The sequence below is a fragment of the Carassius auratus genome, chromosome 31 (assembly GCF_003368295.1).
Source record: "Carassius auratus strain Wakin chromosome 31, ASM336829v1, whole genome shotgun sequence".
NCBI classification, from domain to species: domain Eukaryota; kingdom Metazoa; phylum Chordata; class Actinopteri; order Cypriniformes; family Cyprinidae; genus Carassius; species Carassius auratus.
In genome coordinates, this window is record NC_039273.1 from 7,153,449 (window position 1) to 7,170,115 (window position 16,667).

The following is a 16,667-nucleotide window of genomic DNA, read 5'->3' on the forward strand; positions in this document are numbered from 1 at the left end:
ATGCACCAGAAATTTCTAATGAAATGTCACTCTGTTTCACTCTTTCTATCCCAGCTGCCATCACTCTTCCCAAAGTGACTGTGCACCCCAATCTTTTTTAGAGGGGGAAAATTACTACAACCCTGTCACAAACTTCACACTATTGCATCCTCCCTGTCCTCGCTGGAACCAACTGGTTAACTGTTTCTCACAAATCACACTAGGGGGCAGTGCTGAGCTACTATTTTTTGATTTGACTAAAACATAAGATTAGATTAGATTCAACTTCATTGCCATGTAAGGTAAAAGGCAACGAAATGCAGTTAGCATCTAACCAGAAGTGCAATAAGCAGTAAGTACAGAATATACAGTGTCTAGAGTATGTTAAAAATGTACAATAAATATACAAATAAGGCAGTACTATGGACATAATTTACATATTTTAAGTACTATCAGCATGATATACAGATAGGTGTACCACGAACATACTGTACAGTACAGATGAATTATGTAAGCTACAAGCAGAAACTATGAACATATGAACATTATGTACACTAGTGCAATGGACATAAAAAAAGTCCATAGAAAATATTTCAGTGTGCAAATGGATCATTCAGTATTCGTGGGTGTCAGAGGGCAGAATTCTGTAAGGAGACAGATGTAGGGAAAAAACTGTTCCTGAATCTGCTGGAGGCTCCTGAAACGCCTCCCTGAAGGCAGAAGGTGTGTGTGTGTGTGTGTATGTATTATAGCGCATTACAAGTAACACAGGTTACGTAATCAGGATATTTTTTTCAAAAAGGTACAGTAACGCAATTTACTTTGCTTTCCCATTTATTGACTGACAAGTCTCCTGTCCCCATATTGGGAGAAATCGGAAGTACAGAGGCATTATGTGCGCTATGAACATGATTGTGAATGTGCATTGATTCATTCCACTCCCAAAAGAATAAAAAAACTAAAACAAATAAAAAAACAGATGTAGTATTCATCAAAATGAATTTAAAAAAGTGCAATACAAACCTGCAATAATGTAATAAGCAAAAATACATTTAGATAAACTAACAATTGTGCTTGCTTTAATCTATTATATATATTATTATATAAAGTATATTATTACTAGTGGGTAAACAATGGCATCACAAATGATTTTATTTGTATTTTTTTCTCACGCAGCGATGCCGGGGAGATCTAAGCCTGTTGCAACTATGTTTTTCAATGCTCTGGCTTTAACAGAAATGCTACATTTTACAATTAATGCCACATTACATGTGCCAAAACAGTATTTTGGGTAAGAATTTAGTATTAAAAATGTACTGTGGCAAGCAGGGAGAGTTAGCAACCCTGCCCTAAATGTTTTCATAAAGTTTTTTTTTTTAAACTTAACTTAACTTAACTTAACTGATGTGCATTTATTTTTTTGTCTAAATTAATTTTGATAAATAAGTCGCACCTGACTATAAGTCGCAGGACCAGCCAAACCATGAAAAAAAGTGTGACTTATAGTCCGGAAAATACGTTATACTTGTATATTTTTTCCGTCTATAGTTTTGGGTTTCCATTCTCTAATTTTTAGTCATATGGAGCTCTTTGATGTACTGTAAAAACTGCCCATATACGGGGAAGACATTTTAACACCAAAAAGCAATGAAAGATAAATCCAAACAAAACTTGTAGTCTCAGATTTATTGTATTCAGATATTCAGTTGATGTCAAGTCAATCAATACAAAATAAATCTGGTTGAACATGGTTTCAGTTTTGTTGCATTTTTCCATTTATAACAGGGACTGAAAAATATGCTCTGGAAGCAGTTTGAATACAGGGGAAAGTATCAGGTAGTACAGTCGCCACAGTGAATGAAGCTCCCAACTTGGCAAGTACACAAAGTTTAGGAGGGATGTCCAACAGAAATGCCATTATGCATGTTTTTTTGTTTGTTGTAACAGATCTCCTATCTCCCTTGAATGTGAGGTAACTGCACATTGGAAGCCCACAAGTCATTGTCATCAGTTACAGGCTGACAGTATTGTACTATTAATAGTAAATAGGTAAACTAATACTGACAGCCAATGCAGAATGACAAAAGTTATATTAGTTAACAGAAATACAGCAGGGAGCTTGTAACAGCACAAAACATTCAACCAGGACATTCAGGACCTGTACAGCACATCTCTGATCCAGTGAAACCATGGTACTGCTCGTGGTTATGCTAATGAGACTGAAATACTATTGTTGTTACATGTCTAATTGGCTCCAGTGGTTTCCATGCTTATATATTTCATTCAAGTCTCACTTTCCTCATATGTATCAGTGCAGAAATAAACAAATTCAGTGTCTGGGAGCACATTCTTTCTGGTGATATTTTAGTGTAGTTGGATTGATGATTTAAAATGGTAGTGACACCACCAGTCACGACATGTATGTTATGGGTAACTATCGTCAATTCACAGAGCAACCTAAAACTTATTTTATGCTTAAGAAATCATTGTCCTCATCTCCTCATTAACAGGGGATAGCTGTCTGGCTAGAAAATAGCACCATATATGGTTTGAGTTGTAAGAAGGTTCAAGTGATCGAGTTGCAAGTAAGGAAGATAGGATGCTGGTATAGGTCGGGTTGGGGACGCTTCTCCTTAATAGCGTTTACTGCTGACACTGGAGACACTGGTTTTGCTGATGGAGCTACTACTGTATCCTGATCCACCACCAAATCCTGAGGAGCTACTGAAACCACCGCCATAGCCGAATCCAGAGCCGCTACCAGAGAAACCTACAAGAGAAAGGAAGTTTAGAAACATATCACAACATGACCTGGAGAATGAGATTATAAGAAAAGTGGAGTGATCCAGAGAGAGAGAGGGGGACTTATTTACCAGAGGAGAGACCTCCAGAGGACTGCTGCACGTGAATGGTGGCTGAAGCTCCACCGCTGGACAGTCTAGAGTAAAGAAGACAACCGTTTTGTTTAGTGATGTTTTTTCAAAGAATGTAAATGTCAAAGAAATATCCTTTTAAAATCTCCTACCTGCTTTCCTCTCCTTCCAACAGCTTTCTGTAGGTGGCGATCTCAATATCCAGGGCCAGTTTGACGTTCATGAGCTCCTGGTACTCGCGCACCTGGCGGGCCATGTCTTGCTTGGCCCTCTGGAGGGCATCTTCAAGATCCCTGATGCGGAGCTTGGCGTCCTTCACTGCCAGCTCTCCACGCTCCTCAGCCTCAGCGATCTGAGCCTCCAAGTTGGCACGCTAAAATGACAATAACATACATAACGTCATCTTCTTTACGTAAATAGTATGCAAAACAATTATAGATCAACCCTTGCTCATCATTACCTGTCCTTTGATGGCATCAATCTCATTCTGCAGGCGGGCGATCATGCGATTGAGTTCTGCAATCTCAGCCTTGGTTGAGCGGAGGTCCTCACCGTACTGACCAGCAGAGGACTGCATCTCCTCAAACTGAAACATTTATTGACACAAATAAGCACTTGTAGCCACATCTGAGGTGATCTTGTAAGTAGATTTGTAAGAGCTTGAATCACCTTCTGTTTGTACCAGCTCTCTGCTTCGGCACGGCTGCGGTTGGCAATGTCCTCATACTGAGCACGAACTTCAGCCACAATGGAGTCCATGTCCAGATTTCTGCTGTTGTCCATCTCCACAATGACTGATGTGTCCTTGATCTGAGACTGGAGCTCACGCAGTTCCTGCAAACGTAGCCCAAACAATCAGTAAATTACCTGCCCTTACAAAGCAGCAGTTGTCTATGATAACAGGTTTTGGTTGGCCAAACACAACAGAATTGAACTTACAGCGTCATAGATTGCCCTGAGGAAGTTAATCTCATCCTGAAGAGCATCAACCTTGGCTTCAAGCTCAATCTTGTTCATGTAGGCTGCATCAACATCCTAAGAGAAAATGAGGAAAAAAGGAGAAAATTGAGAAAAAAATAACAAAACTCAAGTAATGGCGTAAAAAAAGCAAAGTCTTTAAAAGAAAACGATGAATGGTCTTTACCTTCTTGAGCAGAACAAACTCATTCTCTACTGAACTACGCTTGTTGATCTCATCTTCGTACCTTTTAAGAGAAAGAAAAATGTGATTAAATCTATTCTTTTTTCAGTGTTTTTTTACATCAGTTCATTCAATTTCAAAATTACAACTCACTTGTTCTTGAAGTCCTCAACCAGGCCCTGCAGGTTCCTCAGCTCTCCTTCCAGCTTAATCTTCTCATTTCCCAGGCCATCGAGCTGTCTGCGCAGGTTAGAAATGAAGGCCTCAAACATGGCATCGATGTTGGAGCGGGTGGTGGTCTGGTCCTGGAGGAGACTCCATTTGGTCTCCAGCATCTTGTTCTGCTGTTCCAGGAAACGCACCTGGGGAAATAAATAAATAAATTAGTGCTTTTATTTGAAAATGATCACATTCAAGTTCCTTGAAGGTTAAAAATGTAGTGGAGAAAGATTGCATTCTGAAAATAAAATAGTGCATGAATTAATAAATTAAATTTATTGATGGTTTTGTCTGTATGACTCCTTTGTAGTCCTGGCTCTTTAAGTCTCTTTGTGTATGTTCTCTGGAAGAATCGTTTAGGGGAATACAAATGGCATTGAGTCATTTTAGTAGGCATTTTTCTGCAGGGTGGAGTGTGGGGGGGGGGAAGTGGACTGGTTGGGTGTGGCAGTGCTGCACACAAGCTACAAACTCCTAGACTGAAAAAAACACACCAATGGCCTTGCCCCAAACCTGCATTACTTATCAGATAAAACATCAGAGAAACAAGACTGCCACGCCCTTAGGCAGAGTTTTGTGTATGGTCTTTGGAAATTAGCCATATACGACAGCACCTGTCTAGATAGTAATCTATAAACTTGTGTATATATATATATATATATATATATATATATATATATATATATATATATATATGTATGCAACCTGGATGTACCTTGGAAATATTAGTGCCCTTTTCTTCAAGACATCTTTATTTAACTATCTTGCATTAATAATGATTTACATTTCCCTGTTGTCTTTAACATCGGAAAAAGTTCAAAGGCATTTATTGGCATAGTCTTTGACTTGTAAACAGATTAAAAAGCAGACTAAAAGTTTGGAGCATCTGGTATCTTTGGTCCAGATGACTCATCCTGGACACACACTGCCTACTGCAAATTCTCCCACAGGCACTACAAAATAAAGGTGTGTGTGTATATGCTGATTACATGGCCTTTAGGTTGTGTTTTCTTTCCACATTTGCTCAGAAAGTTGTGAAGTGTTTGTTGTCAGCCAAATATGAGCATGACGGAGTTGACTGTTATTTTTTTAGACAGAGGATGAAATAAAAAAATGCACGAGACAAACAACATAGTGGCATATTGTAGTCTAGACTTTAGACTACAGACACACTGATTAATTCTAGTGCTCTGTATATACAGTATGTGTGTATCTATAACTCACATGGTTGCTAGGTTATTACCCAAACTCCACCCATTTTTTGGAAAGCCTCAGTCATGGGTTTTTGAGGACTTTTTTTCCAAGGCTAAAGCCACACTGAGAGAGATCTAGTACAAATGGTTCAACATATACATTAGATTATTAGATTATAGCTACTACATTGATTGTTCTGCCCAGTTAGTAAAAATACACACTGGCTCTGGTGTAAGCAGATGAAACTTTTACATCTAAGAAAAATACTTAGCTTGCAGCTATGCTTAAAGAAAGCTCTTGTGCAAGAGAAAACATTTGTGTCAGTCTTTTTCTTTCTTTCTTTTCCATTTTCTTTCTATCTTTCTTTCTTTTTTTTCTTTTTTTTTTTTTTTTACAGCTGCAAGGTATTATGTTATTTAGTAATACTAAAAGCACCCAGTGTTAAGAGTCACAGGTTCAAAGGTCATACTTAGTAATAAAATTAGAATTCTGTATTTGAATGCACCACAGGCTCTGTGCACAGCAATATCATTATATATTTGCATATTATGTAAAAGTCAATGTTATTTTAAGAGAGACTGTATCCAAGAATACTCACTTTGTCAATGAAGGAGGCGAAACGGTTGTTGAGGGTCTTGATCTGCTCTTTTTCCTGAGTGCGGACAGCCTGAATTGTGGGGTCAATTTCTAGGTTAAGGGGGGCCAGCAGGCTCTGGTTGACGGTTACAGCGGTGATGTGAGGTGGAACGAAGCCATCACCGAGACCTCCACCAAAACCAGCACTGAGACTACCACCGTAGCCTCCACTCATACTGCTGCTGCTGAAGCTGTAGCTGCTGCCTCCAGCACCAAATCCTGCACCAAAGCCTGCACCGGCACCCACGCCAGATCTCCTGACACTGGTCACTGAGCTGACCCTGCTAGAGCTGGCAGGGACTGCGTAGGCTGACTGGCTGGAGTAGCCAGACTTCCTCATGGAGCCACTGGTGCCGAAGCGGATAGACCTGGTGCTTGTCATGGTGCCTGTGTCTTAGAGCTGCTGAGAAGGAGGTACGAGAGTGCTCTCTGAGAGAGGTGTAGAGGAGGTTGCTCACAAAGGAGAGTCAAAGTCCCTCTGAGTGTCTCTCTGCAGCTGGCTGACCGATTTTTATGCACACACTCAGGAGGCGGAGTCACCTGCTCACACACATACACTCGCATAATGATGCACTCTCACACAAGCCCTACCTGTTAGTCAGGTACAGAGAGAAAGTGGCGATAACTGGTGTCACACCCTGCCCCAGGCTTTGCCCCAGGTGGAATGAGAAAACATGAGGAGGGGCAGAGACTCTTGGACAGACATTCCAGTAGAACAGTAGAAGACAGTGTAGCTCTCAGAGTCTGCCAGCGGGTGTGTTTCTGCCTCGGTATCTGGTTGGTTGGGCAGCCATAGTGAGTGAGTAACCTCTGATCTTCTCAGCAGGGTGGGCCGCGAAGCAACTTCCACATTTATGAATGGCTTTTTCCATCTACTTTTGCCAGTGTTTGGATCCGACAGGGCACCCCCCAACCCTCAATTTCCATCTGTACTGATACTGGAAAATGCACACACACACACTTCTGCACAGTAGATGTGTTTTATTGCTCTATACTCCACCATATGTGTGTACATATAAGTGTGTGCTTGAGGTGGTGCAAAGTGGCATGATAGAGCTTTGGAAAAACAACGAGAAAAGTTACCAGAAAACCAGTACATTTAGCTCTACTTATAAACTTCTTCAGGATCCAACACCCTGCATAATCAGACTATTTCTCATTTCTGGTTCAAGTCAATATGATAAGCCAGCTGTTTGGTGTCACAATCACCAGTGAAGGACATTTCATAGTATTACACAAGCATCTACAACTATCATGACACTATGAATGTATAAACCAAGTATGAGATCACAGTACGGCAATCATGGCTTTGCATGAGTATTAGTGATGAGTAATAATCTCCAGCTATGTCTCTAGCAATGGCATGCACAAGATCCTTCATAGACGTCAGACATGCAAGGGAAGGAAAGGCAAGAAACTGCACGTCCAGGCTGGATCTCCAGAACATTGTGGGTTACTGCAGCAAACCATTATAGTAATCAGACAAGGGTTTGGTCAGGGGCTTTCTGGAGTGTCTGCAGACTCGTTCATTACTTTTTGGGCATTATATATGTGCACATATCAGTGTGCATGCATGTTTTTGTTTTTGAGTTTAACTGTCCTGATGTAAAGTGTATTATCAATATTTTCCAAAGTGTATTATTTGCTCCTAATAACATAACAGGGTTTGTCACCTTTGACTTTATTGCAATGCAACCTGCATTTGCATTGGAATAGTGTATTATGAGTATGAATATTCAAATATTAGTGTATTGTGAATAAGAATATGCAAATATGTTTGCATCAAGTTTGAGGGCAGAATATATTAATGTTATAAAAAAATGATTTCCTCATAAACACTTACACATATAAAGAGAGATTTATAAATATACAGTCAAACCAAAATGTATTCAAACACCTTCAACATCTCACACATTATCAAAGTTTATTCGCTATGGTTTAGGAAATGGTAATATATTTATTTATTACAAGAACTCAGTGTTAAACTGTGTCAGAACAAATTAATCTTGATAATGTCAGACAACACTAAAGAAAAGCATGATCAGGTCAAAGTGTCTAAATAATTTTAGGTCCTAAATTTGTATACATTTAACTGTTAGTTAACTTTATGAAGAACTTTTGGGTATAATATGTCATAGTTTACTTTATTTTGCTATCCACACTCACATAAATGAACTATAATGTCCTGCACACACTAGAATTTTTTTTTATTTTTTTTATATAATATCTGTCTGAATAATTTTTGGTTTGACTGTATACATACATTAGCATTTATTTGTGTATAAAAGCATCATGTTTAACGATGAGAGATAAAGATCTGTTGCGTCTAGAACATTCTTGGTTTAAGAACTGATGACAAGAATGGACACACCCTTTATTAGGATCATCAGCTGACTTACAGCATGCACTGAAACAAACAGTTGAAGCATAAAAATTAACAGATGGATTAACATAAAATATATGTACGTTTGAATACTTTTTCCTTTGCAGTTTTATTTTAATAAGAGCAGTTCAGATGTACATTGTTACATTCTTTACATAAATACTAAGGTATGCAGCCACTCCACCTATCAGTCATGTGGGTGGAACCGTTTTTAGATGAGCACCATATTTGCGAATCTAACAGTGGTGGCACAGAACAGGACTTCTACTGATATGCATTTCAGTGACACCCAACAGTCTAGATCTGATAAAATGAAGCAGGAACATGTTTTAATCTAGTCGAGTCAGAGTTGTATATCTGAAGGGGATTAACAAGAGAAACATACAACACCTGTTTGCATTTTCAAAGCATGCAAAACAAAAGTCAACAGAGCAAAAACACAACCGAACAGCACATTCATTCACTTTAACTTTTAATAATGCATGGGGGATGCGATTCTTATTACTTTTTCATTGTCCTTTTCATAGATGATAAATGCAATAATTCCATTTCGAACCCATCTGGAAGGGATTATTTTAGGTTTTCTTTCACGTTAAGCATTTCTGGGCTGTAATAATACCAAGAAATAATTACTTTAAAACACTACAGTCTTTAACATTTTTAGAACTGATCACACAAATAATTTGAACAATGAGTCCTTCTGCTGCTAAATGTTGCACGCCTGGATGTACATGTCCTTTAGAGACTTGTTCACCTGCCTGAGGGTCTTTGCTTTGGTATGCGCATCTTGCATTTAAGACTGCCTTAAAGCTACCAGGCCAGAATCAGCAGGTTTTTTTCTTTTCTTTTTTTTTTCATCAATCGTGTATTTAGCAAATGGGAATGTAAATGTGCAATGTTGAAATTCTGACATTTTGTATCATGCCAAAACAACTTTGTTTTGTAAAGACATGTTTGGGACTACTAAAGAAAGGGCCTGCGTCAACAAACAGGACCCAACTGACATTTACTGCATAAAGTAGAGTTTCAGTTGTCAGGTTTCAATGAAATTCTAAGAGTTCAGATGAATGAAACTTGTCAGGTCTGTATTTCCAGACTATGCAGGGTGCTGAAGCCCACTCCCATGAAGTGCTACACCAACCCACCTTTTCTTAAGAAGCAACAAATAGAAATGTAATGTCACGAATCACACAGATTCCATCCACCCAAAAGTGCTATTGTCTAACTTCTTCTCTTGAAGGCCATCAAGATATGTACCAGGTATGCCATGCACAAGACACACAAGCAACTCCTATACAAAAGTACATCATAGATGTATGTACACAGATAGGACTTTTCTTTCAACACTCATCATGACCATCAATGTGTAATAGGTGGATACAGAAAAAAAAACTTAATTGAAGTATATTAAACCATTTTATCAGTGGTCATTAATTTATTTAACTACAATAGAGATTGCATAAAAACTTTTTTTGTTATGATTATTTGTGCAGAACTGAGCCAGATACTTTTGTATCTTCTCAGTGTTTATTAAGTGTTCATTTTCGCTCAATTGATTAGTTTTTTTGTTTCAAAGACCAAAGGCATGAAAGAAGGCAATAAACAGCTTTGTCTCTACATGCCTCTTTTCTTCTCCTTCTCCTTCCTCTCAACATGAGCATACCTTTTTATCATGTATGGGTGTTGGCCTAGAGAACTTAGAAAAACTCACTCTGGAGTATCTCATTAATTACTGTCAGAAAGTAGGTAACTTCTGAAAATGCTGTGAACCAGCATAGAATACTTTAATACAATAAGCACTGATCTATAATAGAGAACATATATAGAAATCAGTGACAATAAGGGTGCTCATATAACCTCATGGTGTGCCATTTCACAGAGCCGCTTTTTATGTGTTTCAGGCACACCCATAATTTCAATAGATTTACTACTGAACTCAATAGAAATTAAATCACTCACACACATACAGACTGGAGAGGCCAGGGTCCAGCTATATTTTAGAGATGGATTTTAACTAAAAAGTCAGGAACCTGCATTTTTTTCAGGTTGGGGCAAGTTGTTTTTTTATATTTTGTTATTTTATGGAATTCAGACTGTAATTATAATTTATGTTAATCAGAATCTTGGTTTGACATTTTTGTATATTACTTTTACATTTATTTTATTTGACTGTTTAATGCAGTTTTGTGTGTGTTCTGCTTAAGTATTGATGCAAATCCATTAAAACAGAAAATTGACTTTTATACTTAATTGCATATTCTGTATTAAAAACAAACAAACAAAAAACAAACATAGAAAAACTAGCTAATTATCAAAAAAGCATTTTTCATTTCAAACTTGCCTCATGAACATGTCCCATCAACATCTACCCTTAGAAAAGTACGACTTTCTTCTTTATTTCAAGAGCGCTTCTGACATTTATACGTAATTTCAAAAGACCAATGAATTAAAAAAAGCTGAAATGGTTAAGCAATGAAATCTTACCAAAAGTCATTACATGACAAGGATCACTTTTTTCACAATATGTGATTGATTGTATAAAAATGCAAGAGATAGACACTAGGAACTGGAATAAAAAAGAGCGAGATGGAGATTTATGGGTGCTTGAATATTGCTGCAGCTCCCGGCAAAACATTAAGACTTTATGAATGAAAGGATTCACTTTAATATGGGAGATACATCAGTTCAGTGCCAGTAGCTCATGGCCATTTACTAATTCGAATATCATTACAGACAGCAATTACCAACTTGTTCAACATGATGTTGAGCAATTACTCATTCATAAAGTCAGCTCTTTTTCCAAATAAAACAGGTTCTGAGCTGTCCATATTGTAATGGGTAGACAAGACAAGTGTAAATAGTCTAAATAGGTGCAGTTAAAAAAAGTTATAAAACATTATAATACTTAAAGCTTCTGTGAATAAAAGGCATTTTGTGATCTGCTGATGTGAAGCAAATATAAATAGAACATATGCAGTGGGGCAAGATATCAATGACAGATGTACAGTAATATTCTCTCTGACCTATGCATTTTCACGGAAAACTCTACCAAGATTTTAAACCAATATCCTTTTAATAAATATTGGCAATATTCAAATAATATATATATTGAACATTTCTATCACAATCTGCCGATCACAAACATCCATGAAACAAACACTATAATACAAGATATTTACAGTGTATATTGAATGCAACACTGGTTCCAGCATTCCTGCAAATCTAAGCAGTTAGAAAAATGGATGGATAGATTTTGCTTTCAAAAAATATTATTCTTATTAATTTTCCAGTTACTTTTCAATGGCCATCAATGGAGAAAGAAGCTTTTAGGCCCAGCTGAGTTTATGATGTAGACTTCCTGTCCACACTAATACAGTGAGCTCTAATTCAGTCTTCATCTTCAGTTCATCTTTCACGTCATGCATTCCATTCATAAATCTAAAAACTGTGGTGAACTGTATTTTTTTAACATTTTGACCCTCCTTTGCAATATAAACACATTTTAAACCATATAATGTATTTTAAGTATTGTTTTCATAAGCAATATGGAAAAAGTTAAGTAACAGTAGAACCGCTGGTTTAAAAAAAAAAATGTAACTTCTGCCTTTTTAGCTCCACCTTCTTCTGTTAAAGGGGTTGGAATTCCTTCAAGAACTGTGAAAAAAAAAAAACAGACAATGACTCACTTGTAACTCACTTTTTCTGTTAGTGGTGCATTAATTTGCGGTGAACTGTGTGGTATGCTGTATCTAAAACCATTTATTCCAGTCATCTTTTCTAGAATAAATGGTTTCCATGGCAACATACAGGCACAATTCACACACATGCCATACATTTTCATCATAGCAACTTTACAGCGAAGCACACAAACTGGAGGTTTTCTTGCTTAATGCCACTGATCCATGTGCTATTTGCTATGTTATGCTCTGGCTATTCTGTTGCACTTGTATTTGTGCATGCACATTTTTCTTATTAGTTTCTGATATCCTTCAGCCTTTATTCTAGTCTTTAGTTTCCCACTCTGTCATAACAATGATAAAGGCTGAAATCTGAAGGACCTGTCAATCAAAACTAATATAAGAATACTAAATATGATTGCCCATAAAGCTGTGAGAGACTTTGAACTTTTAAATCTACTTTACTTATTTCATGTTCAGTCATTACTCTGGAATATAATATAAAGCTGTGATAATATTACATTAATTTCCAACTAAAAATAATACAAATAATTGGGTGAAAAAAGGTAACATTTTACTATAGCATTAGGTATCATAAAATGAACATAAATACAGCATGTAATCTAAATTAATATTATTAATAATAATATTAATATATTTTCAAAATTTCAAATGGAATAAATCAACATTAATGCATTATAACCCCCTGAAATTTTAATCTTTGAAATAATTATAATAAACTTCATAACTGTTGGCAATAAAATTAATAAAATAAAATAAAATAAATTAAATTAACATTAACTAATTGTTGACTAAATTATATAAAATTGTGAAAATGTCCTATTTTGATCATTTTCATATTAAATCTAATAACAAATATTTGATAAATGTTTTAAATCTGACATTTTTATTTAATTTAAGCATTTCTATCACATCTGTCATAAACACCCTTTATCATACAAAAATATTATTGCGTAATATCTTTTATAGCATTCAATCTAAATGAATGTTAATTACTACATATACTGTACGTTTCAAGTGGCATAAATGAAAATGTGTTTTAACAATTTCCAAATAATAGTAAAATTGTAACTAGTATATTAAACAACAACATAAATAAATAAATAAATAAATAAATAAATATTTTTATGTTGTTCACTGTAACTCTAATAAATAAACAAACATTGATGAACTGAACCTTGTTGTAAAATGATTTAATAGCAGTGTAATGCTTTATTCTGAGAACACTGCGGAATGAAAAGATGAGAAAAGTACTCATTCAATAAATTTGAGGCCATATTAATGAAATAACTAATTTCTTATCCAGAAAGCATGCCTTTTAAATGACAGAATTACATAAACACAATGTCAGTCTTTGTAGTAGCATTACTCATATAGCAACCAATCGCATGCATTTCTTTTGTAACCTTTCAACAGGCACACACATATGGGTCAAACCCAAATTTCAAATGAACTTAAATCTCGGGTTTGTTTTTACAGTAGGTGTTCCCTTGAGTGTGCACACTTTTCAGGTGAAGTAAATCATAGAAGTGGGTTTATGTGTGTGTTTAGTAAATATAAATGTGACATGCAGTTTGCTAAGTTTGTATGACATATTGATGGTCTTTTCCTACAGTGACAGGTTAGTGAGTCCACAGGGCCTTGAGGGTGTGGATCATGCCAGGCTGAGGCGTTCCTCAAGCTTATCTTTTTGTCAGTCCAGTCATCCAAACACATAAAACGTGGGTGGGGATGAGGGGGTTTCTAATTTCACTTTTCTAGTTTGCAGTCTTCTAATTTTATGAATCTTTTCTATCAATAACTTTATTCAGAGTCAATATAATTTATGCTACTTATCAAACACACGTGTGCTATTCAGATATCAAAGATTTAATCCCAAAAGATGCTATCATCCTCACTGTGAGGGTATGCGTTTGGTCAAGTGGACAGTCCCTTCACACACATCTACACCCATACAGGTTACACTCGCCTTCAATGACAAGTGTGAGGATTTACCGCTTTTGGCAGAGGGAAATGTCACTAAATAAGCTCCTTCAGTTTCAGCATTGTGAAACATTGACAAGTGAATTAAAGTACTGCACACAGGTCTGAACGCATCACTTCAAATACTGCATGAAGTGCATTCAGTATCTGACAGCATATGTATCTTAAAGTGTGACAGTGTTATTTTAAAAGACTGGGAGTCTCTGTGTGAGTGCTCTTTTTTTGTGCACCTTTATCTCCACTGGTGCCAAAACACCTGTATGTACAGTATGTACACACACACACACACACACACACACACACATACACGCACACACACACACACACACACACCCACCCACTGCTCTGGCTTAAATAAGTTTAAATTAAATATTTAAATAATAAAAAGAACCACATTTGAAGCTTGTTTATTGACTAAAACTTTTGGAATTTGAATGCGGTTGAAACAGTCCTACAAATGAAATCCCAAACCAGTAATTTCAGCTCTTGTGTTTTGTTGGTTTCTCCAGTTTTTTCGAGAAGGCAGTATCGAGTGGACCTCAACACCTCTGGTGCAACTGATGTTGAGAATTAAAGCAGAATAGCTGAAATAGCTACTTTTGTTGTTTACCAAAGCTTAAGAATGAGACACACCTCTCAGAAATATCCTTCAGTAATTTATTCAAATGAAGTGAAAGAATGAAAAGGTGTGTTGGATGTGTCCCTGCAGCCGAAGGAAAAGCAGTGCAAGTACAGAAAACCTGTAACTCAAGATCCTTTAACATGACAAAGACATTGCACGAAAGGAAAAACTGAATCTGATAGCTCTAAATTATATATAATAGAAACAATAGCATTTTTAAATGTTCATGAAATGCTTTCCATTTGTTAGAAATTGCATTCTGTTTTACAGACAACCTCAGCTGTTTTTCATGAATATGTCCAGAAGTTTTGAAGCATTTCACATTTCCCTAATTGCTCATGACACCTGGCTGTATTCAAACCTGCATCCGTACACATGCTCTGCGTGCAATGTCTCTGAAAAATTGCACAAAAAATCTTAGAAAATGCATATTTTGTCTTCCAAGGAGACAGTGGTTTGTTGTGGATGCAAACCAGATTTATGTGTAAATTGCACATAGGGTTCTGTCAGAACTTTGACAAGGGCCACTCATGTTGAACACACTCCTTGTTCTCTCTCTCAAACACAAATACACAGTACATTCAATAGAGAGCTCAGGGACCATAACGGAACTTGTTTACATGGTCAACTTGTCAACAATGTGCACTATATTATGTAACAACATAACACATTAATAGGTAGGTTTTAATCAAACTAAAGCAACAATTCACCTTTAATTATAATTAGAGTTACAATTACAATTGCACATGCAAACACACTTGTTTAGAAACTGTGGATCTTCTACTTTAAAAGTGCTGTGAAAGTATGGCAAATAGTAGCCAGAACTATATTATAAATTAAAGGTGGAGATGCCATTGTGGAGAGGGAGGGATACCACAAGAACTGTCAAAGGATTTCTGCATTGTGATTGGCTGAGATGAAGTGACAAATATCTGTAACACTTTCAATATGCGCATGTTGGTGCAAGCTGCGAAAATGTATGAATGAGTCCTTTAAAATTAAATTTGATTATCACTCTGCAAAACATCTTTCTTTATAGAACTGTTTCACCAAAAACAGATCTGTCTTGATAAAAGCCAAAACTCTGGTTGTAGTTTTGTGTGTGTGTGTGTGTGTGTGTGTGTGTGTGTGCGTGGGTGTGGGTGTGTGCATGCACTTTTAAATTTAAGGTGTTACATAAGCTTGTTTCGAGATTTTATATATATATTCAGATGTCAAATGTACTTGGTATGTGGTTACAATATTTTTTGAAGAAATTGATTATAGATAAGATTAACAAATTAAAGATGACAACACACTTTTGATTTTACCACTGAAGATAGTCTGGCTTATGCAACACGTCTTGACATTGCTGTAAAACTTTGCAGGTTTTTGGCCTCAAATTGTTAATGCATTTTGCAAATGTCTGTCAACATGTTAAACTATCAGCAACACTGTAACTACTAAGTATGGGTTTTGCAAGCTAGGCTCATTAGAAAAACAGGCCTTTGATGACATTTCTGCAAAATTATAAAAATAAATAAATAAATAAATAATTTAATGTCTAGAGAATGGCTCTAAAAGCATTCAATATTACCCAAAACAGATGAATGAAAATCTGGCATTGCTTTTTTAAATTTAGTTAGAAATGAATGCCCGGTGAGTGTTGTTAGATGGTTCAAGCGAGTTCATCACGTTTAAGAATAACATCGGCAACCTACACTAAACTCTTTCCTAAACCTAACTGATAGTGTAACCAAAAGAGATAAAGAGAATACATTTTAGCCTGCTTCTCCAAGTCTTTGAACTCTTTTATCATGACTAATTTTTCACAAGTATTATCATACAATACCCAAGATCTCCACATTGTGAGTGCAAAGCTATAGGTGAACGACTTAATGCAGTTCTTGTAGGTTTATAAAGAGGCCTGACCAGAGCATCAGCCCTGTAATCCCTTGAG

At 36.5% G+C, this 16,667-nt stretch overlaps 1 protein-coding gene across 1 annotated transcript; it reads right to left on the reverse strand.

Annotated features, from left to right (window-relative positions):
* Nucleotides 1-1,650: 1,650 nt before the first annotated feature.
* Nucleotides 1,651-6,545, reverse strand: LOC113050356 (intermediate filament protein ON3-like). The gene is made up of 9 exons (XM_026213243.1): nucleotides 6,005-6,545; nucleotides 4,147-4,355; nucleotides 3,997-4,057; nucleotides 3,792-3,887; nucleotides 3,522-3,686; nucleotides 3,313-3,438; nucleotides 3,005-3,225; nucleotides 2,853-2,917; nucleotides 1,651-2,749 (listed from the first exon to the last, which is right to left on the reverse strand). Exons 1-9 carry the CDS (start codon nucleotides 6,422-6,424, stop codon nucleotides 2,613-2,615), a joined length of 1,500 nt encoding a protein of 499 aa, XP_026069028.1. The 5' UTR covers nucleotides 6,425-6,545; the 3' UTR covers nucleotides 1,651-2,612.
* Between the last annotated feature and the right edge of the window lie 10,122 nt (nucleotides 6,546-16,667).